This window comes from Pongo pygmaeus, chromosome 10 (assembly GCF_028885625.2).
Source record: "Pongo pygmaeus isolate AG05252 chromosome 10, NHGRI_mPonPyg2-v2.0_pri, whole genome shotgun sequence".
NCBI lineage: Eukaryota > Metazoa > Chordata > Mammalia > Primates > Hominidae > Pongo > Pongo pygmaeus.
In genome coordinates this window covers 95,078,151-95,100,140 of record NC_072383.2, presented here as the reverse complement: position 1 = coordinate 95,100,140, position 21,990 = coordinate 95,078,151, and the positions used below count along the sequence as shown (strand labels likewise).

At 40.5% G+C, this 21,990-nt stretch overlaps 1 protein-coding gene across 1 annotated transcript in view; it reads right to left on the bottom strand.

The window, feature by feature from the left end:
• CFAP54 (cilia and flagella associated protein 54) overlaps positions 1-21,990 on the bottom strand; it is a 379,132-nt gene that overhangs the window by 193,082 nt on the left and 164,060 nt on the right. The window contains exons 37-39 of the mRNA XM_054442311.1: positions 19,552-19,775; positions 19,314-19,449; positions 13,727-13,829 (exon numbers count right to left, since the gene is read on the bottom strand). Of these exons, the coding sequence (XP_054298286.1) occupies positions 13,727-13,829; positions 19,314-19,449; positions 19,552-19,775 (463 nt within the window). The remainder of the gene's footprint in view (positions 1-13,726; positions 13,830-19,313; positions 19,450-19,551; positions 19,776-21,990) is intronic.

The following is a 21,990-nucleotide window of genomic DNA, read 5'->3' as shown; positions in this document are numbered from 1 at the left end:
CAGAAATCCTGGAGGCTTCAGTCAAACCAGGGACATGGCCGCATTGACAGAAGTAATTGTTTCCCCTGCAAATTCAGTCTTGACACAATTCCCTATCACACATTTAAGAGAATCAAATACTTAGGCCAAAGTGGCTCTTGTGAACTCCCTGGAAGCTCTCATTCTTCTTCCTTACCAGTTTCAGTCTCCTGTCTGCTCTGCCCTGTCCCCACCGTCTCCCTCCTTAGTGTCCCTCTCTGCTAAGCCATGCCCAGTCTTGCATGGTCCCAGGCAGGCAGACCTCCTACTCCTCATGCCCCCACCCTCATCCACAACACCCCGAAGATTGTAGGTTTCTGCTCTGTTTTTCTATTTTTCTTAGAATTCATGAGCTTGGCTTTTATCTTTTTCTCCTTAGAGAGTGAGATCAGGAAAAGAAGTTAAGCAAGTATCTTAGTCAGTGGAAACTGCTATGAGAAATTACCATAGACTGGGTGGATTATAAACAACAGAAATTTATTTCTCATCAGGCGCTGTGGCTCATGCCTGTAATCCCAGCACTTTGGGAGGATGAGGCAGGGAGGATCCCTTGAAGCCAGGAGTTCAAGACAGGCCTGGACAATAAAGCAAGACCCTGTCTCTACAAAAAAAATAAAATAAAATAAGTTAGCTGGGTGCAGGTGCATGTGCCTGTAGTCCTAGCTACTTGGGCAGCTGAAATGGGAGGATCACCTGAGCCCAGGAGTTCCAGGCTACAGTGAGCTATGATCAAGCTATTGCACCCCAGCCTGGGTGACAGAGTGAGACCTTGTCTCAAAAAAAAAGAAAAGAAATTTATTTTGCACAGATATTTGGGGCTAGAAGTCTGAGATCAGGAGACCAGAATGGTAGGATTCTGGTGAGGGCCCTCTCCCTGGCTCGCAGATGGTTACCTTCTCAATGGTCCTCCCTCCCATGATAGAAGCGGGCTACAGAGCAACCTGGGGTCTCTTTTGTAAAGACACCAAGCTGGGTGTGGTGGCTTATGCCTGTAATCTCAGCACTTTGGGAGGCCAAGGCAGGTGGATCACCTCAGGTCAGGAGACAAGGTGAAATCCCGTCTCTAAAAATACAAAAATTAGCCAGGTCTAGTGGCAGGCGCCTGTAGTCCCAGCTACTCAGGAGGCTGAGGCAGGACAATCGCTTGAACCCCAGAGGTGGAGGCTGCAGTGAGCTGAGATTGTGCCACTGCACTCCAGCCTGAGCAATGGAATGAAACTCCATCTCAAAAAAAAATAACTAAATAAAAGTAAAGACACCAATGCCATTCATAAGGGCTCCACCCTCATGACCTAATTTATCCTCCAAAGGACCCACCTCCTAAGACCATCACATTAGGGGTGAGGATTTTAACATTTAGGTGGGGGGGACCACAAATATTCAGCCCATAACAGCAAGCAAATGAAAGGAGGAAAGCTGGAAGCCCCCACATATAATAATATGAGATAGTTACCTTCTCTAAGCCATAGTTTTAAACATCTGTTAAAACTGGGATGATAATTCTTCCTTCATTAACTTTTCTCAGGCTTGTCCCTGTCCTATTTATTTCCAGAGCATGCCTCTCACCGAAATCAGGATGACTCAGAGGGTTACCATTTTAACCTGTGTGTGGAGGTGCAGAGTGTCTAGCACAGAGCCTGTCATGGAGTAAGCATTCAGCAGATGAAGGCTCACATCATGACTACTGGTCATGTATTTTTTTTAATTATACTTTAAGTTTTAGGGTACATGTGTACAACATGCAGGTTAGTTACATATGTATACATGTGCCATGTTGGTGTGCTGCACCCATTAACTCGTCATTTAACATTAGGTATATCTCCTAATGCTATCCCTCCCCTGCCCCCACCCGATAACAGGCCTCAGTGTGTGATGTTCCCCTTCCTGTGTCCATGTGTTCTCATTGTTCAATTCCCACCTATGAGTGGGAACATGCGGTGTTTGGTTTTTTGTCCTTGTGATAGTTTGCTGAGAATGATGGTTTCCAGCTTCATCCATGTCCCTACAAAGGACATGAACTTATCATTTTTTATGGCTGCATAGTATTCCATGGTGTATATGTGCCAGATTTTCTTAATCCAGTCTATCATTGATGGACATTTGGGTTGGTTCCAAGTCTTTGCTATTGTGAATAGTGCCACGATAAACATACGTGTGCATGTGTCTTTATAGCAGCATGATTTATAATCCTTTGGGTATATACCCAGTAATGGGATGGCTGGGTCAAATGGTATTTCTAGTTCTAGATCCCTGAGGAATCGCCACACTGACTCCCACGATGGTTGAACTAGTTTACATTCCCACCAACAGTGTAAAAGTGTTCCTATTTCTCCACATCCTCTCCAGCACCTGTTGTTTCCTGACTTTTTAATGATCGCCATTCTAATTGGTGTGAGATGGTATCTCATTGTGGTTTTGATTTGCATTTCTCTGATGGCCAGTGATGATGAGCATTTTTTCATGTGTTTTTTGGCTGCATAAATGTCTTCTTTTGAGAAGTGTCTATTCATATTCTTTGCCCACTTTTTCATGGGGTTGTTTGTTTTTTTCTTGTAAATTTGTTTGAGTTCATTGTAGATTCTGGATATTAGCTCTTTGTCAGATGAGTAGATTGCAAAAATTTTCTCCCATTCTGTAGGTTGCCTGTTCACTCTGATGGTAGTTTCTTTTGCTGTGCAGAAGCTCTTTAGTTTAATTAGATCCCATTTGTTAATTTTGGCTTTTGTTGCCATTGCTTTCGGTGTTTTAGACATGAAGTCCTTGCCCATGCCTATGTCCTGAATGGTATTGCCTAGGTTTTCTTCTAGGGTTTTTATGGTTTTAGGTCTAACATTTAAGTCTTTAATCCATCTTGAATTAATTTTTGTATAAGGTGTAAGGAAGGGATCCAGTTTCAGCTTTCTACATATGGTTAGCCAGTTTTCCCAGCACCATTTATTAAATAAGTATAAATTGAGTGCTCACAAGTACTAGGTACTGTGCCTGGCACCAAAGGGAGACACAAGTGAACAAAACAGACATAGTCTCTGCTCTCACCAAGCTTACATTCTAGAATAAAATCTGAAAATTTTTATTTATAATAAGAACAGTCTAAATAAAATCATCCCACTACTTTTTTATCTGGCTGATAAATAATTCCTCTTTGTGTTCTTCCTAAACTATATTTCACTTTCTTTTTCTCCCCTTTTTTCAAGCCCTGCAAATCTTTTTCCTGGTTGTCTAATTAGGGTTCTGTTGGTGGTGGCATGGCTGTCTACATGAGATAAATGATGCAAAGCAATGAGGAGGTGGCATTAGCTTCAGGGCCCTTATCTTGACAGCTCTGCCTCAAGGGGGTTCCTCTCTGAAAACGTCCATGGATAATTTAAGAAGCTATTCCAAAGGCACTAATAGCCTCAACAGTTTGAAACAGGTAAGAAAGAAGAAGGAGGAGAAGAAGCAAAAAAAAAAAAAGAAAAACATTGTGTCTTTCATTGTACCAATGTAGAAATGAAAGCTGAAATGCCAATGACTCCTGAGAAATGGGTCCACCATGGAAGGATCCCAGCAAGTGATCTGAAATTTGGGCTGCTTCCTACACTCGAGGCCACGTCAATCCAAATGCCCAAAGGCACTAATCAAACACACCTGCCAAAGGGCTGAAAATTCCAACACGCCTGAGGACTGAATAACTCTACCAGAGAACTTAAACACCAGTAAGGTCAAAACTCAAGAGAGAGATCCCAGGCAGAATGCAAAAACAGTTTCAATAAAAGGCATATCCATAGAGTTATCTCCCCTATGGAGCTTAACAAGCAGGCAAGTTACTCACCCATACAAGAATATCTATAAAATGAGGTGTTCTCACTTCTCCAAATCCTACAAAGACTATACCAAATTACATATGCATTATTAAATAGTTGAAGGGAGAATAGGACGCTGTTAAATAATGAGTACACCAAATGTTCCTAGGCACTGGAGCATTGCAATATCTATTCTGAAGAATTAAATGTATCGCATCACCACTAAATGCCATTATGCCAAAAGAAAATCTATGATGGTCTAAAGCAGCGATCTGGTGTGGAAACCATCATGAGTACTCTGTCTTTTAAAAGAATTGCAAACATATCAGGGTGATGACATACATAAGACCCAACATGCTTATAAATATGTTGATGATCTGAGTTCAGTATACTGGAAAAATTCAGCATTCTAAAACTTTGCCAAATAAACCCAAGAGCATAGACCAAAAAACATTCCCAATAACAGAGGTCCTAAAATCTTAGAAAGAGCTACAAGTTGGATGCTAACCTTTTAATGATAACAATTCCATGTAAAACCTATAATTAATATACAGGATCATCTAAAAATTACCACACTATCACAGTAAGTCAGAATAAAGTGTCTGTCTTCAGTGACCACTGAAATACAGAAAACTTCTTCTTGAATGCTGTAAATTTAGAGGCAATTCCAATCTGAAAGGGAGCAATGGAGAAGAGGCCTGGTAGCACAGTGGAGCACTCAAGGATTGAGTAATTAAAGCAGGGTTTGAATCACAGGCCCACTACTTACTAGTAACATTTAATCTTCTCATGTGCAATATAAGCATAATAATATCTACCTCCTTTGACTGTAAAAATTAAAGAAGCTAAATATAGTTCCAGCTCAATAAATTATTACTGTCATTACAGTATTTAGAAAATTTTATCTATTCAAATATTCCTGTTCTAATGATTGCTCAAACTGTCTGTGCCTCTACCACCAGTGAGAATCAACCCAAAGGATTACTGTAGCCTGACTGCACTTCCCTTCCCTTCTGTCCCACAGCCACTCTCTTGCCTTTCCAAATGTAACTTTAACAGGAGGCAAACAAAGTGCTTTTCTGATATATTGCACCTATCATCAGTAAACATCTACAGGTACACAGGTCTAGAATTTTACTAGATATGTTTTTCTTATCCCTTTGATGCTAGTCATCATTTTGATAACAACCATTTTTGACATATTTTCTCACATTTGTAGCAACTCTTTTTAAGATGGAAGGGATAACATAAATCACATTTTGAGTTATGGATCCCAAAGTAGGAGAATTCCCCAGGTTTCACAGACAAGCTCAATAAAAGAACACACCCAGGAAGAACTATACTCTGAATAAAACTAATCACACATGATTGACCATAAGAAGGTGGTCTTCCCATTGTTTCTGACTATGAGGGGTAATCTGATTTATCATTGGCAGTAACACCTACAAATTCATGGTCACCAATCTCACTCGTTGGACCTTCTAAATTACTCTACAACCCTTCTCCCTTCCTTTCTCCTATGACCTTACCAGCCAGCCCACTCTTTCATTCCTTCTGAAATCTCCAACCTAATCAACATTGGCTATACTCACAGCCCCTTGCTTCATTGAGAAAATCTCCAGTACCCAATGAGAATGCTTTCCATCTCTACCTTTACCACCTACACACTTCCCTGCTTGGGTTTATTCTTTCCTTTCTTTCTGCCTTAGAAAAGATGTCTCACCCTCCTGTCTAAGCATAATCCCCCTGTAACCCACTCTCTCTCTCTGCCTTTTGTCTCCTCAAGGTCCTTGCTCTATTGAATACTTTTCTCTCCTATCTGTAAGTTCTCCCTCTTTACTGGCTTTTTCTAGTTAATATGTAAATATCCTTTTTTTTCTTGTATTAAAAAGACATACAAACAAAATAAAGCCCCCCTGAGCCACCGCCCACAGCTTTACATTTCCTGCCAGTTCCTGACGGTGCTAAGTTACTTGAAAAGCAATTCTCTATTCAATTTCTTTCTTTCTTCCTTTCTTTCTTTCTCTCTCTTTCTCTTTCCTTCTCTCTCTCTCTCTCTTTTTTTTGAGACAAGAGTGTCACTCTTGTCATGCAGGCTGGAGTGCAATGGCACGATCTTGGCTCACTGCAACCTCCACCTCCTGGGTTCAAGTGATTCTCCTGCCTCAGCCTCCCAAGCAGCTGGGATTACAGGCATCTGCCACCACGCCCAGCTAAGTTTTGTATTTTTAGTAGAGACGGGGTTTCACCATGTTGGCCAGGCTGGTCTCAAACTTCTGACCTCAAGTGATCCACTCGCCTTGGCCTCCCAAAGTGCTGGGATTACAGGCGTAAGCCACCATGCCTGGCCTCTATTCAATGACTTTCTATAGGTACAGCTCACCACTGCTGCACGCATCACTCAAAATACTCCCTCCCCACCATTTCTAAGGTCACAAAGTCATTCATTCAGCAAAGAGATACTAAGTTCCTACTATATATCAGACACTGATGAAGACATCTGGGTTATATCTGTGAATAAAACAATAATCCCTGCCCTCATAAAGCTTACGTTTTATCAGGAGGAACAGATTAGTTATCAATAAATACAAAAAAAAACACCTTAAATTATATCGTATAATAGATGGTGAGAAGTGCTTCAGAAAAAAAGAAAACATATGGCAGAATAAAGGGAATTGGGAGGAAGCAGGCAGGGTGCAGTTTTAAACTGAATGCTCAGGCTGGGTGCAGTGGCTCATGCCTGTAATCCCAGCACTTTGGGAGGCCAAGGCGAGTGGATCGCTTGAGGTCAGGAGTTCGAGATCAGCCTGGCCAACATGGTGAAACTCCATCTCTACTAAAATATAAAAATTAGCCAGGCGTGGTGGCAGGTGCCTGTAATCCCAGCTACTCAGGAGGATGAGGCAGGAGAATCGCTTGAAACCAGGAGATGGAGGTTGCAGTGAGTTGGGATAGCACTGCTACACTCCAGCCTGGGCGACAAAGCAAGACTTCATCTAAATAAATAAATAAATAAATAAATAAAAACTGAATGCTCAGGGTAAGCCTCATTGAAAAGATGAGAAGTACATAACAACATAAAGGAGATGATGAGCTCATTAGTCAGACATCTGAATTGAGAAAGAGCATTTCAGGAAGAGAAAACAGCTAGAACAAGGCCCTATGTTGGCGGTGTCACAGCAAAAAGGCCGGTGACAATGACCACCTAAACTGCCAAACACAACAGTCTGTCCTCATCTTATGTGACTTCTCTCTCTCTGTCTATGATAGCTGACTGCTTCCTTTTCCTTAGCACTGTCTCTTGCCTTGGCCTTGTTTATACTACTCTCCTGTTACATTTCCCAGCTCTTAGGCCTCATCCCAATCTCTTTCAAGTCCTGTTCTTCCTCTGTTTGTTCCCATGACAGTCATTAGGGAGTCACACACTCTGTACCTCTTTATCCTGAGTACAGCATAGGAACATACTTGTCTACCCCTTTTGAAGTTAGGTGTGGCCATGTGACTGTGGCCAATGAAATGTCAACAGACACGACCTGTGTCACTTTCAAGTCACAGCTTTAAGAGCTAGAGCAAGATTTACAACATCTTTTTCCTGCCTGAAAAATAGAGACAATAACAAACCTACCTCATTAGGTGACTGTAAGCTAATATTCACAAAGCATTCATAAGAGTCCCTGATGTGCAATGCATAATTATAATTCTTTTATTGGGGTTGTTATAGTAATTAAACATGATAATCCATGTAAAGCCCTTAACGTAAAGCTTACAGTATATGTACATATGGTCTGGCAAAGGCTGTGCCATAGCCCATGCCTCTACAGGGGTTCACCATATGCCTCTCTGTATACACTCCTAGAAGATAACATTAAAATTATGTTCTCTGACTTGGAAACAACCCACAGAAGATTTCACCAAGATGGAGATCCCACCATGATGAGCAGCCCAGGATTCAACCTCACTGAACACAGTAGCATGCACAGGAAACAGACTTTCCATTGTGTTAAAGCAATGACACTTGTTTGTTACTGCTGTATAGCTGAAGCCTATTTTGACTGATGCAGCTTCCTAAATGTTGGTGCTATCCAGGACACCATCCTCAAGTTTATGCTCCATGTAACTCTCCCTGGGTGACCTCATCCAAACCCTTGACTTCAACCACAACCAATATATTGATGACTAAAATTCAAATCTCCAATCTGCTCTCTCCTGAGTGCCGCATAAGTATATCCAACCATACACTGGATAGCTCTACTCATTGTCATCCAAGTTTGGATGAACTACATCCAAGCAAATAATTTCAAAGTGACCTTTTCCTCTAACCTTCCCCTCTCCGGTTTTCCTGTCTGGGTGAAGGCATCATCATCCATCTGGCTACCCAAGCCAGAAACTCCAAGGCGACTTGAACTCCTCCCTTCCTCACCCATCCGCCACCTCCAGCCAGTGCGGATCACAGTCCTGTGGACATCCTCTGTCTCTCCTTCACATCTGTCCCCTCCTCTATGCTGACCACCCAAGTCCAGGCTTTTATCATCTCTACTTTAAGACACAAGAAAGCAGTGGCCACTCTCCTACTTCCATTTGGTCTCCTTTCAATGTTTCCCATGCAGCTGACAAAGGTTTTCAAAAACATGCAAATATAACACTTCTTGGCCTTTGGGCTAAGATCAAGTGAAAAGAATGCCAATATGATCATTTTGCTTTCTTTCTTTAAATCCTTTTAACTAGCTCCCCTCAGTTCTTCAGATAAAACTAGATCTCTATCCTTCCCTCTGAGACAGTTTATTATCTAATTTCTGCCAACCTTTCTAACCTCAGCTTTTGCCTTTTCCTTTGCTGTTAGCCCCACTGGATTTCTTGCAGTCTCACAAAAGCAGGTGCTAGCTGTTAACTATTATTGTTTATGGCAGCAGCAGTAGTAATAACATTACATATCTTATCACTCTATACTATAATCTCTGGGTTTTTTATTCATCTCCTTTAATGGACCCTAAACTCCTGGGCAACAAATCCTTAGTCTTATTCATCTTTATATCCTCAGTACCTAGTACAGGCACTTCACACATAGCAGATACTCAGTAAATGTTTGCTGAATGACTAGCTGACTGGCTCCATAAATAAATGAATGAATGCTTACATTTATATGCATATACAAACATAAAATGAACAGATGAATAAGTGAAAGAATCCTAACACTTCAAAGGGAAGACTTACATGGTTTTTTGATACCAGAAACAGAGACATATGAAAAATGCAATTTAGAGAAGGTATTATTTCCATTTTCATCTCATTCTATTGCATCATTCCTACAAGCTGCATGGCCAAAAACATTCCAAAAGGGCTTAATACAATTTGGCTATGTCCCCACCCAAATCTCATCTTGAATTGTAGCTCCCATAATCCCCATGTGTCATGGGAGGAACCCAGTGGAAGGTAATTGAATCATAGGGGTTGGTTTTTCCCCTGCTGTTCTCATGATAATGAATAAGTCTCATGAGATCTGATGGTTTTATAAATGGGAGTTCCCCTGCACACACTCTCTTGCCTGCCGCCATATAAGATGTGCCTTTGCTCCTCCTTCTCCTTCCACCATGATTGTGAGGCCTCCCCAGCCACGTGGAACTGTGAGTCTGCTAAACTTCTTTTTCTTTATAAATTACCCAGTCTTGGGTAAGTCTTTATTAGCAGCATGAGAATGGCCTAATACAGTAAACTGGTACCAGGTAGTGGGGTGCTGCTATAAAGATACCTGAAAATGTGAAATCAACTATGGAACTGGGTAACAGGCAGAGGTTGGAACAGTTTGGAGGGCTCAGAAGAAGACAGGAAAATGTGGGAAACTTTGGAACTTCCTAGAGATTTAGAGGGCTCAGAACAAATGAAGATGTGGGAAAGTTTGGAACTTCCTAGAGACTTGTTGAACGGCTTTGACCAAAATGTTGATAGTGATATGGACAACAAAGTCCAGGCTGAGGTGGTCTCAGATGGAGATGAGGAACTTGTTGGAAACCGGAGTAAAGGTTACTCTTGCTATGCAAAGAGACTGGCAGCATTTTGCCCCCGCCCTAGAGATCTGTGGAACTTTGAACTTGAGAGATGATTTAGTGTACCTGGCAGAAGAAATTTCTAAGGAGTAAAGTGTTCAAGAGGTGACAGAGCATAAAAGTTGGGAAAATTTACAGCCTGACAATGCAGTACAAAAAAAAACCCATTTTCTGAGGAGAAATTCAAGCAGGCTACAGAAATTTGCATAAGTAACAAGGATCCAAATGTTGCTCACCAAGGCAATAGGGAAAATGTCTCCACATCATGTCAGAGACCTTCGCAGCAACCCCTCCTATCACAGACCCAAAGGCCTACCAGAGAAAAATGATTTCCTAGGCCAGGTCAAGGGCCCCAGTGCTGTGTGCAGCCTAGGGATTTGGTGACCTTCATCCCAGCTGCTCCAGCCATAGCTAGAAGGGGTTAAGGTAAGCTCGGGCCATGGCTTCAGAGGGTGCCAACCCCAAGCTTTGGAAGTTTCCACATGGTGTTGAGTCTGCAGGTGCACAGAAGTCAAGAACTGAGATTTGGGACCTCCACCTAGATTTCAGAGGATGTATGGAAACACCTGAATGTCCAGGCAGAAGCTTGCTGCAGGGGTGGGTCCCTCATGGAGAACCTCTGTCAGGGTAGTCAGAAGGGAAATGTGGGGTTGGAGCCCCCACACAGAGTCTCCACTGGGGTACTGCCTAGTGGAGCTGTGAGAAGAGGGCCACCATCCTCCAGACCTCAAAATGATAGATCCAGTGAGAGCTTGCACTGTGTGCACAGAAAAGCCACAGACACTCAACACCAGCCTGTGAAAGCAGCCAGGAGGGGGGCCATACCCTGCAAACCCACAAGCCTGTAGGAGCCCACCTCTTGCATCAGCATGGCCTGGATGTAAGACATGGAGTCAAGGGTAATCATTTTGGAACTTTAAGGTTTAATGACTGCCTTATTGGATTTTGGATTTACTTGTTTTGGCCAATTTCTCCATTTGGAATGGGTGTATTTGTCCAATGCCTGTACCCCCACTGTATCTAGGAAGTAACTAACTTGCTTTTGATTTTACAGGCTCATAGGCTGAAGTACTTGCCTTGCCTCAGATGAGACTTTGGACTGTGGACTTTTGAGTTAATTCTGAAATAAGTTAAAACTTTGGGGGACTGTTGGGAAGGCATGATTGGTTTTGAAATGTGAGGACATGAGATTTGGGAGGGGTCGGGGCAGAATGACATGGTTTGGCTGTGTCCCCACCCAAATCTCATCTTGAATTGTAGCTTCCATAATCCCCACATGTGGTGGGAGGGACCCACTGGGAGGTAACTGAATCATGGGGGTGGATTTTCCCATGCCGTTCTCATGATAGTGAATAAGTCTCACAATATCTGATGGTTTATAAAGGGCAGTTCCCCTGCACGTGCTCTCCAGCTTGCCGCCATGTAAGATGTGCCTTTGCTCCTCCTTTGCCTTCTGCCATGATTATGTGGCCTCTCCAGCCATCTGGAACTGTGAATTCATTAAACTTCTTTTTGTTTATAAATTATTCAGTCCCAGGTATGTCTTTATGAGCAGCATGAGAACTGACTAATCCAGGGCTTATCAGTTAAAAGCAAAGAAGTCATGACATTCCCAAATCTTCTCCTGTGCTCTAGTTAAAAGATCTACAACTTAACATAGTAAAACCAATAGAATAATCTATATTGATTATGGAAATGGAAGCTATTATGGGAGTTGAAACAGAATAAGGAAAATAGCAGAAGGCCAAATACCAAAAGCATTCATAAATAAGATAAAAAGAAGAAAAAAATGTGCAAAACAACCTTTTTCCATCTTTCTTTTTGCCCATCCATATCCCTTTTCCTTTTATTTCTCTTATCTAACTTACAGATTGAACTTTTTAAAAATGCATTTCACAAAAAGAATAAAATATTTAGGAATACAGCTAACTATGGAGGTGAAAGATCTCTAAAAGAACTACAAACCACTGCTCAAAGAAATCAGAGATGACACAAACAAATGGAAAAACATTCCATGCTCATGGATAGGAAGAGTCAATATCATTAAAACAGTCATATTGCCCAAAGCAATTTATAGATTCACTGCTATTCCTATTGAACTACCATTGAGATTCTTCACAGAATAAGAAAAACCTATTTGAAAATTCATGTAGAACCAAAAAAGAGCCTGAATAGCCAAGACAATACTAAGCAAAAAGGACAAAGCTGGAGGCATCACACTACCTGACTTCAAACTATGCTACAGGGCTACAGTAACCAAAACAGCATGGTGCTGGTACAAAACAGACACGTACACCAGTGGAACAGAATAGAGAGCTGAGAAATAAGACTGCACATCTAAAACTATCTAATCTTCAACAAACTTGACAAAATAAGCAATAGGAAAAAAAATTCCTATTCAATAAATGGTGCTCGGATAACTGGCTAGCCATACATAGAAGATTGAAACTAAACCCCTTCCTTACACTATATACATAAACTAACTCAAGATGAATTAAAGACTTAATTGCAAAACCCAAAACTATAGAAGCCCTGGAAGACAACCTAGGCAATACCATTCAGGACATAGGCACAAGCAAAGATTTCACGACGAAGATGTCAAAAGCAATTGCAGCAAAAGCAAAAATTGACAAATGGGATCTAATTAAACTAAACAGCTTTTGCGCAGCAAAAGAAACTATAAACATTGTAAACAGACATATCTCCCTACGATGGGAGACAATTTTTCCAAACTATGCATCCAACAAAGGTCTAATATCCAGCATCTATAAGGAACTTAAGCAAATTTACAAGAAAAAAACAAACAACCCCATTAAAAAGTGGGCAAAAGACATGAACAGAGAGTTCTCAAAAAAAAAAAATACATGTGGCCAACAATCATAGAAAAAAAGCCCAGTATCACTGATCATTGGAAAATTGCAAATCAAAACAACAATGAGATACCATCTCACACCAGTCAAAATGTCTGCTAGTAAAAAGTAAAAAAACAACAGATGCTGGCAAGGTTGTGGAGAAAAAGGAATGCTTATACATTCTTAGTGGGAGTGTAAATTAGTTCAACCATTGTGGAAAACAGTGATGCAATTCCTGAAAGACCTAAAGACAGAAATACCATTTGACCTAGCAATCCCATTATGGGTATATATATATACACCCAAAGGAATATAAATTGTTCTATTATAAAGACACACACACACATACGTTCTTTATAGAGCACAGCTGGAAGAACATTAGACAAATTATGTAGAACAATTAGCAAAGAAGTGGAATGAACCTAAATGCCCATCAATCATAGACTGGATAAAGAAAATGTGAGACGTATACACCATGGAATACTATGCAGCCATAAAAAAGAATTAGATCATGTCCTTTGCAGGAACATGGATGGAGCTGCAGGCCATTATCCTTAGGAAATGAATGCAGGAACAGAAAACCAAATACCACGTCCTCACTTATAAGTAGGAGCTAAATAATAAGAACACATGGACACATAGAGGAGAATAACACACACTCCGGCCTATCAGAGGGTGAAGAGGATGGAGAGGATCAGGAAAAATCACTAATGGGTCCTAGGCTTAACAGCTGGGTGATAAAATAATCTGTACAACAAGCCCCCATGACACAAGTTTACCTATGTAACAAACCTGCACATGGACCCCTGCACTTAAAAGTTTAAAATAAAAATAAATAAAAGTGTTTTAATCCCCCTTAAGTAACATTTATAGCAACATAAGATGGCAAAAATCAAATGCATTATTTTCAGTCAACTAAACCTGCAAAATAAATTTTTACAAACATACTAATTATGGAAGGTTTGACGTGCAGAACACAATGGCAAACCTCGATTTAGAGAAGATAAACGTTCAAGCTAAGATTGGTTCTGACCTGAAGAGATAAGCATTTTTAGCAAATCTGTGCAGTTGCTTGTTTCTTCAATGGTTGAAGAATTAATCTTAAGCTGCTTCCCAATGAAATTTCGGCAGGTTATCTTTAAAAAGAAAGGTGAAAACAAATATTACTCGGATATTTATAGTTAAAAATTTTGCTTACTTGAAATGTTTCTCTCATTTTTTATTTATCAGAATAAAGAGATACATAACAATGCTACAAAAAAAAAGCTGGCAGAATAGCGTCTAATCATGAGAACTTTCAGGAAAAAAAGCAGCTCCATAATTTTTCATATTTCTTTTGTACAGCACAGCTGGAAGAACGTTAGGCAAATTATGTAGAGCAATTAGAATATGATTTCCTAATATTCTATAAATTCGCTGGTCTGAATATATCTTCCATTATAGAAGTTAAAAAATAATCTGCTTTCCCAATGGCAGATTTTTCCACCCTACTTATAATTAATGCAACTTTAATTTCCCTGGTGAAGTTTTTCAGAACTTCCTCTGTAGTATTTTGATAATTTATTTTCTAACAGATATGAGTCCTAAGATAATAAAATATCTGAAAACAGAAAAGTTTTAAAATGACAAAAATTATTTTAAAGGGCCCAAGATCCTCTTCTCTCCATTTCTTCACTCCCATCCCTTGAACTAACGTATCACTCAAAATACAGTCCTCCTGGAACCCCAGTCTGATATAGATGCTTCTTTATTGTCCCTTGTGGGTAGTACTTTTATAATGAGATGTAAATGCAGCCTAATAAAATACAAATTTCTTCCCACAACCTCATAAGGCCCTACTTGATCTAGTCTTTTCTATTTCTCCAGCTTCATTAAACTGATCTTTACTGAACACCTATTATGTGCCAAACACTGTTACAAGAAGAAGGGATGATGTAGCAAAGAACAAAATAAAAACTCTTACTCTTGTGAAACATCTTAGTGGGAGAAGGCAGATAATAAACAAATAGTGTGGTACATTATATAGTATATTAAAGAATTGCAAATGCTCTAGAGAGACATAGAGCAAAAACGCACATAGTTATAAATAAGGTAGTGTGGAATAGCCTCACAGAGAATGTAAAATTTAGCAAAGATTGGGAAAAGGTGAGGGATCTAATGTGGATGTTTGGGGAGCAGCACTCCAAGCAGGGGCAACAGCAAATGCAAAGACCCTGTGGCAGGAACAGCTCACACAACAGTGCGGTGAAAACTTGCCGGGGAGTAATAGGACAGGAGTTACTGGAGAGATCGGGGGATATGTTATATAGGATAAGTTATATTAAGGTCATGATAAAGATGTTCACTTTACTCTGAATAGGGTGGGAAGCCACCATAGGGTTTTAAACAGAGGTGTGACAGAACCTGACTTGGGGTTTAAAAGGTGATTGTATCTGCTGCATTAAGAATAGATTACAGGCTGGGTGTGGTGGTTCACACCTGTAATCCCAGCACTCTGGGAGGCCAAGGCAGGCAGATCACCTGAGGTCAGGAGTTCGAGACCAACCTGGTCAACATGGTGAAACCCCATCTCTACTAAAAATACAAAAATCAGCCAGGTGTGGTGGCTCACACCTGTAATCCCAGGTACTCAGGAAGCAGAGGTATGAAAATCACTTCAACCTAGGAGGCAGAGGTTGCAGCGAGGCAAGATCGCTCCACTGCACTCCAGCCCGGGTGACAGACTGAGACTCCATCTCAAAACAACAATAACAAAAAGAATATATTATAGGCTGAAAGTGGGGTTCAGGATGATTAGGAAGTCACTGCATTAACCCAAGCAAATACAACAAGGGTTTGGATAATAAACAAATAGTGAGGTGCATTCTATAGTATATTTAAGAGGGAGTGTTGGAGGTAGTGAGCAGTGCTCCAATTCGGATTGTATTTTGAGGGTAGAGCTCTTGGTAACCAGTTGGAAGTGGGGTGTGAGAGCAACAGAGGCGGCAGGGATGTCTCCAAGGTGTCTGGCAGCCAGGACAGAAGGCTTGTCATTGACTGAAGAAGACTTAGCAGAACAGGTTTGTTTGAAATGTGCTAAATTTAGAAATTGTATTCCTCATCTAAGAAATGATGATGATTGGGCAGTGTGATGGTTTTTTAATGGATCAACTTGGTTAGGGCTAAACTATGAGGAGGAAAGAGAGGGAAGCATCTACTTTCTGGCATGCACACAATTCACCCGAGTTATTCAATCAAACTAGGTGCCACTGTGAAGGGATTTTGCAGATACTAATTAAATTGACTTTAAACAAGGGAGATTACTCTCAGTGGACCTGACCTAAGCAGATGAGTCTGACACGCCCGCAGTCTCCAGGACTTCAAACACCAGCAGCAGCTGCTTCTACAATTGTCCTCTCCTGGCTGGATCTTCCCTCACTGACTGCCTATGAGTAACAGCCTCTGTCCATCTGGGGTTTCTTCCTGCTCATGATCCTGACTGCCTGACCTATGGATTTGAAGCTTGCTTAGCTGGCCTCCACAATCATATAAGCCAAATTCTTGTAGCAAATCCTTTGATGGATAGCCAGCTAACTAGCTAGCTAGACAGATGTGATACTGGAAAATATATATTTGGTCTTGTCCCTGTTTCTTGACATACAACTCCTAAAATCCTTGGAATCTCCAAAGTGGTATCTTTTTGTATGCTAATAAGTTGATTGATGGCTGGCAGCACCTAGGTAGCTTCAGGTTAGGGGCTGCTCACCAGAAAGACCACGGTAGGATAAGAACTTTCAGCCCTATTCCCCAACCTCTGCAAAGAAGAGAGGGGTAAAAGGTTAAGCTGATCGTCAATGGCCAATTATTTAATCAATTATGCTTCCATAATGAAACCTCCATAAAAAAAATAAACCCAAAGGACTGGGTTTAGGGAGTTTCTGGATAGCTGAACATGTGGAGGTTCCCGGAGGGTGGTGGATCCATGAAAGCTCTGTGCCCCTTCCCCTCTGCCTCACCCTATGTATCTCTTCATCTGTATCTTTTGTAATTTTCTTTATAATAAACTGGTGAATGTAAGCAAGCGTTTCTCTGAGTTCTGTGAGCCACTCTAGCAAATTAATTGAACCCAAGGAGTGGGTCATAGGAACCCTAATTTGTCACCTGTCAGTCAGAAGAACAGGTCACAACCTGGGGCTTGAGATCAACATTGGAAGTCAGAACAGAGCCCCCAACCTCTGGGGTCTGATGCTATCTCCACGTAGATTGTATAGAAATTGAATTGAAAGACACCCAGCTGGTGTCCACTGCAGAACTGATTTCTTGCTTAGTGGTGGGGAGAAATCCCCACACATCTGGTGTCAGAATCATGTTGTAAGAGCATAGTGGGAGACACTGAGTTTATTTTTTCCCTTCCAGAGATAAGATAGACTTGTCTTACTAGTTTTGCTCTTCTGGTTGAACTTTGGCTGATATAGGCAGTTAGATATATCAACACAAAATTCAGGAGAAAGAACTAGAGTGCAGATGTAATTACAAAATTCATCATCATAGAGATGGTACTTAGACACACAGACTGAATTAACTCACTATGAAAGAGTACGTGGATGGAGAAGAAAAGGGGTCCAAGAACAGAGTCTTGGGGCACACTCACATTTGGGACACTGAGGAGAAGAGGAAGAGGCAACAAAAAATCCTTGGAAGGAACAGCCTCCTCTTTCTCCCATGCCCCTTGTTTGCTACACTTCAGCCATACAGGCCTTCTTTCTGTCCCACTGCAGGGCATGGGCCATTCTTCTTCTCTTAGGCTACAATGTTCTTTCCCTAGATCACTGTATGGCTGGCCCCTCTCATCAAATGCCATCATCTCCAAGAGGTCTTCTAGATCACCCTTACTAAAGTTACCACCTCTCACCCAGTTCATCTCTAGTCCATTGACTTATTTTCTTCAGAGACCTTATAATGATTATAAGTCTTTCTACTCATCTGTTTACATGTTTATTTTCTGGCCCTATTTCCAACCCTCTGAAATTAAACTTTATGAAGCAGGAACTCAGAACTGTATTCTCACCACACAGAATATGCAGGAGGCAAGGTTACCACTGGGCCATAAGGAACATTTGTGAGAAGAAGAAAATGGAGTCTTTGCTGGCTGGATGCAACACCTCAAGCACATAGGCTGGTGTGGCAAGGAGGGGCTGGATTTCAGGCCCCACGTATGCCAGGGGCCCTTGGGCAGGTCACACACAGTACAACTGTAAGCAATGGGTCTGACTGGGTAGTCAATGCACTTTGTTAAATTAGTCAATGGAAGAATGTACTTATCTCTTTTATCTGCCTGATTCAAGATATACCATGACTTTCAAGGGCCCTGGGTACTTTTGCCTTCATGAGTCTATTTCTCCATTGAAAAATATTAAAAATGATATTTTATAATTGTGTTGGCATAAATATAAGAATATGAAAGTAGAAATTCAAACATTTTATTTGCCCTGAAAGTTATTTTTTTCTTCTTATTTTAAAAGAAATTAAAACATTTAGTGGGCCCCTGAAAGTATTGTGGGCTCTAGATTACAGTGGCTCATGCCTGTAATCTCAGCACTTTGGGAGGCTGAGGTGGGAGGATCACTTGAGGTCAGCAGTTCGAGACCAGCCTGGCCAACATGGTGAAACCCCGTTTCTACTAAAAATACAAAAATTAGCCGGGCATGGTGGCAGTCAACTGTAATCCCAGCTACTCGGAAGGCTGAGGGAGGAGAATCACTTGAACCCAGGAGGTGTTGAGATCAACACTGGAAATCGGGGCAGAACCCCCCCACCTCTGGGATCTGATGCTATCTCCAGGTAGATTGCGTAGAAACTGAATTGAAAGACACGCAGGAACCTGGGAGGCGGAGGTTGCAGTGAGCTGAGACCGTGCCATTGCACTCCAGCCTGGGCAACAAGAGTGAAACTCCGTTTCAAAAAAAGAAAGACACCCAGCTGGTGTCCACTGAAGAACTGATTTCCTGCTTAGTGGTGGGGAGAAATTCCCACACATCTGGTGTCAGAATCATGTTGTGAGGGCACAGTGGGAGACACTGAATTTATTTCTTCCCCTCCAGAATAAAATAGCCCTGTCTTTACGAGTTTTGCTCCTCTGATTGAACCCTGGCTGATACAGGCAGTTAGATATATCAACACAAAATTTAGGAAAAAGATCTACAGTGGAGATGTAATTTTAAAAGTCATCATCATAGAGATGTACTTAGAGCCACAGACTAAATTAACACACTAAGGAAGAGGTGGAGGTTGCAGTGAGCTGAGATTATACCACTGCACTCCAGCCTGGGTGACAGAGTGAGACTCCGTCTAAAACAAAAACAAAAACAAAAGTATTGTGGGCTCCAGACACCATCCCTATTGTGCTTTATGGCTAAGTTAGTCTTGGCCTGATATGAACTTCTTGTGGACAGGGACTTAGTTCCTGTTTGCCTTGATTGCAGGCTCTCAATAATGTTTGTCGATTTGAATGATAAATGCCAGTAAGTGGAAATACTAAAGCAGAAATAATAAGATTTATCTGACTTCTAAATCTTTGTATTTTATATGTGGACTAATTAGAAATCACAACAGCATGAATAATAGAACTAACTTAAACTTACCTTCTCTCCATATTCAGCCTCATACCTTGCACAAGGTTGCTGGGTAATATCTGGGCCCTTGAACTTGTGTATTCTCAGCAGAAGCTGGCGCTGTGCATACACCAGAAGTGGTGTCACTTGTTCTGTATACCTCTCACTAGACAGGGGTAAAGAATATATTAAAAAGAAAACATTAGTTAAAAGACTTTTTTTTTCAATGAAGTCTGCTACTTTTAATTGCCCTTACAGCAGTACTTACTGTGAAACTGTATTGAACTGAATGGCAAGAGATACTAGTGTTTCCCATTTTTCCACTTGATATAAAACTTCCAGAGATTTTAATACAAAGTCGTGGATCCATTTCAAATCAACCACATTTACATCATCCAAAGGATGCTCAAAGGTAAGACTAGAACCACCGTTGTCATTTTTAATATTCCCATAACAACTTGGAACACTGAATTCTCCTTTGTCTTCAATAGGCTGCAAGTAGCACAGTGAAAAAAAAAATGTGTAATTTCAGATTTTACTCCATATTTTTTCTGAAAACTGAATGTGATAAAAATGTAACATGGAAAAGAACTCAACTGAAAACAAAAAATATTTTTCTTATGCTAGTCAAAGCTTGATAATTTGATGCAGTATTACCCAGTAAAGCTTGTTGTGATGATGGAAATGTGCTATATATTTGTGCTGTTCATTATCGTTCCCTATAGCCACTAGAAACCTGCAGCTACCAAGCTTTTGAAATGTGATTAGTGCAACTGAATTTTTAATTTCGTTTAATTTTAATTCATTCAAGTTTAAATTTAAATAGCCACATATGGCTAATGTTTACCATATTGGACAACACAGATTACCATTTATAGTTCTTGGTAAACAGTCACTATCCATTTAAGTAAAGATATGAAATCAATTATGGTAAGATTTTTAGGAAAAAACAGACTTTAGTATAAACACATAATGAAGTTCCCTAATACATTGGTTACATTCGTTAATTTATACAATAATATGTCCATTCCTAGATGCAAATGTCACACCTATGGAGGAGGAAAGCATCAAGGAGACCCTCTTTTTGCCTAAAGAGTTACTATGTAACAATAGTGTGCATGTCCTATGAGTTCCTGACACATTTGTGTATACCTCTGGAAATTCTTAAGGCAAAACAAAGCCTCTTAGATCCATACAAGGGCCAGATTATAGCCCAAAACAGTTGGGTAACTCAAGTCCAGCCTTCCCATCCCAATAATATCACTAAAAGTAACCTATATACACAGGTGGGAAGTATCAACAAAAGTAGAGGATAAACATCCCCTCTAACAAAAGCTGTAGTCCTTGAAGTTAGAACAGACTTTGGAAGTCATTGGACTGTGAAATGCAGTATGCATATCTACAGTCAGGCTATGTAGGTATGAATAGCAGGTGTAGCACCAGTGACTTACATGAATTTGCATCCTCAGCACAGTGCCCAGCACATGGGACATACTTTTAAAAAGTAGTTGACATTTTATTTATGTTATGAGCTCAATCACTGTAATTCACTGATTCTACAGTAAGTCTTCTAGGAGCACAGATCTGCTATCAGTTAGTCATGCCTATGCCTTATTTCTGGGATGAAGGACAGGGAAGTTCTCTATAGTTATTACATTATCTAATATAGTGTTTATCAACAACGAAGCTGAGGGCCGGGCATGGTGGCTCACGCCTGTAATCCCAGCATTTCAGGAGGCCGAAGAGGGCAGATCAACTGAGGTCGGGAGTTTGAGACCAGCCTGACCAACATGGAGAAACCCTGTCTCTACTAAAAATACAAAATTAGCTGGGTGTGGTGGCGCATGCCTGTAATCTCAGCTACTCAGGAGGCTGAGGCAGGAGAATGAATCGCTTAAACCCAGGAGGTGGAGGTTGTGGTGAGTCGAGATTGTGCCATTGTACTCCAGCCTGGGCAACAAGAGCAAAATTCCATCTCAAAAAAAAAAAAAAAAAACCAACAAAGCTGATATTTTATCTGAATTGCCTTGTTCAGCACCCATCTCTCAGTTGATCCCAATCCAAAAGAGGGGGAGGGAAAAAAGAGAATTGTCTACTGACCTCCTAAATTTGGCAACATTGAGAAATAAACAACACTGAGAAATAAACAAGACTGACATTTGGAGATCAAAAGATCAAAATAGCATATGGAGATTGAGGTTTCTGGCATAGCCACGGCCAGACTCTTTTAAGTTTTGAAGATTTTGTATGGGCCATGTGTGATTTTTTAAAAACTTTTTATTAAAGAAAATTTCTAACACTTACAAAAGTAGGGAAAATAATATAATGAAGCCCATGTACCCACGACCAGCTGCAATAATTATCAACTCTTAGGACATACTCATTTCCCCCATTATTTTGAATTATATCCCCAAAATTATATTAATTAATCTATAAATATTTTAGTATTTATCTCTAAAAAATAAAAATTAGTTATACAAAAACATAACCACAATACCATAATCCTACCTAAAAAAAGAAATTAGCAGAAATTCCTTTAAATCATTATTGAATAATTATACTGAAGAGTGTTTATATTTCCCTTACTGCCTGACAGATTTTTTTAACTTTATGTGTTAGTTTGATTAAAATAAGGTCCAAACATTGTAATTGGTTATGTCTCTTGTCTTTTTTAATTTATAGATTTCATGTCCTCCTTTATTAAATT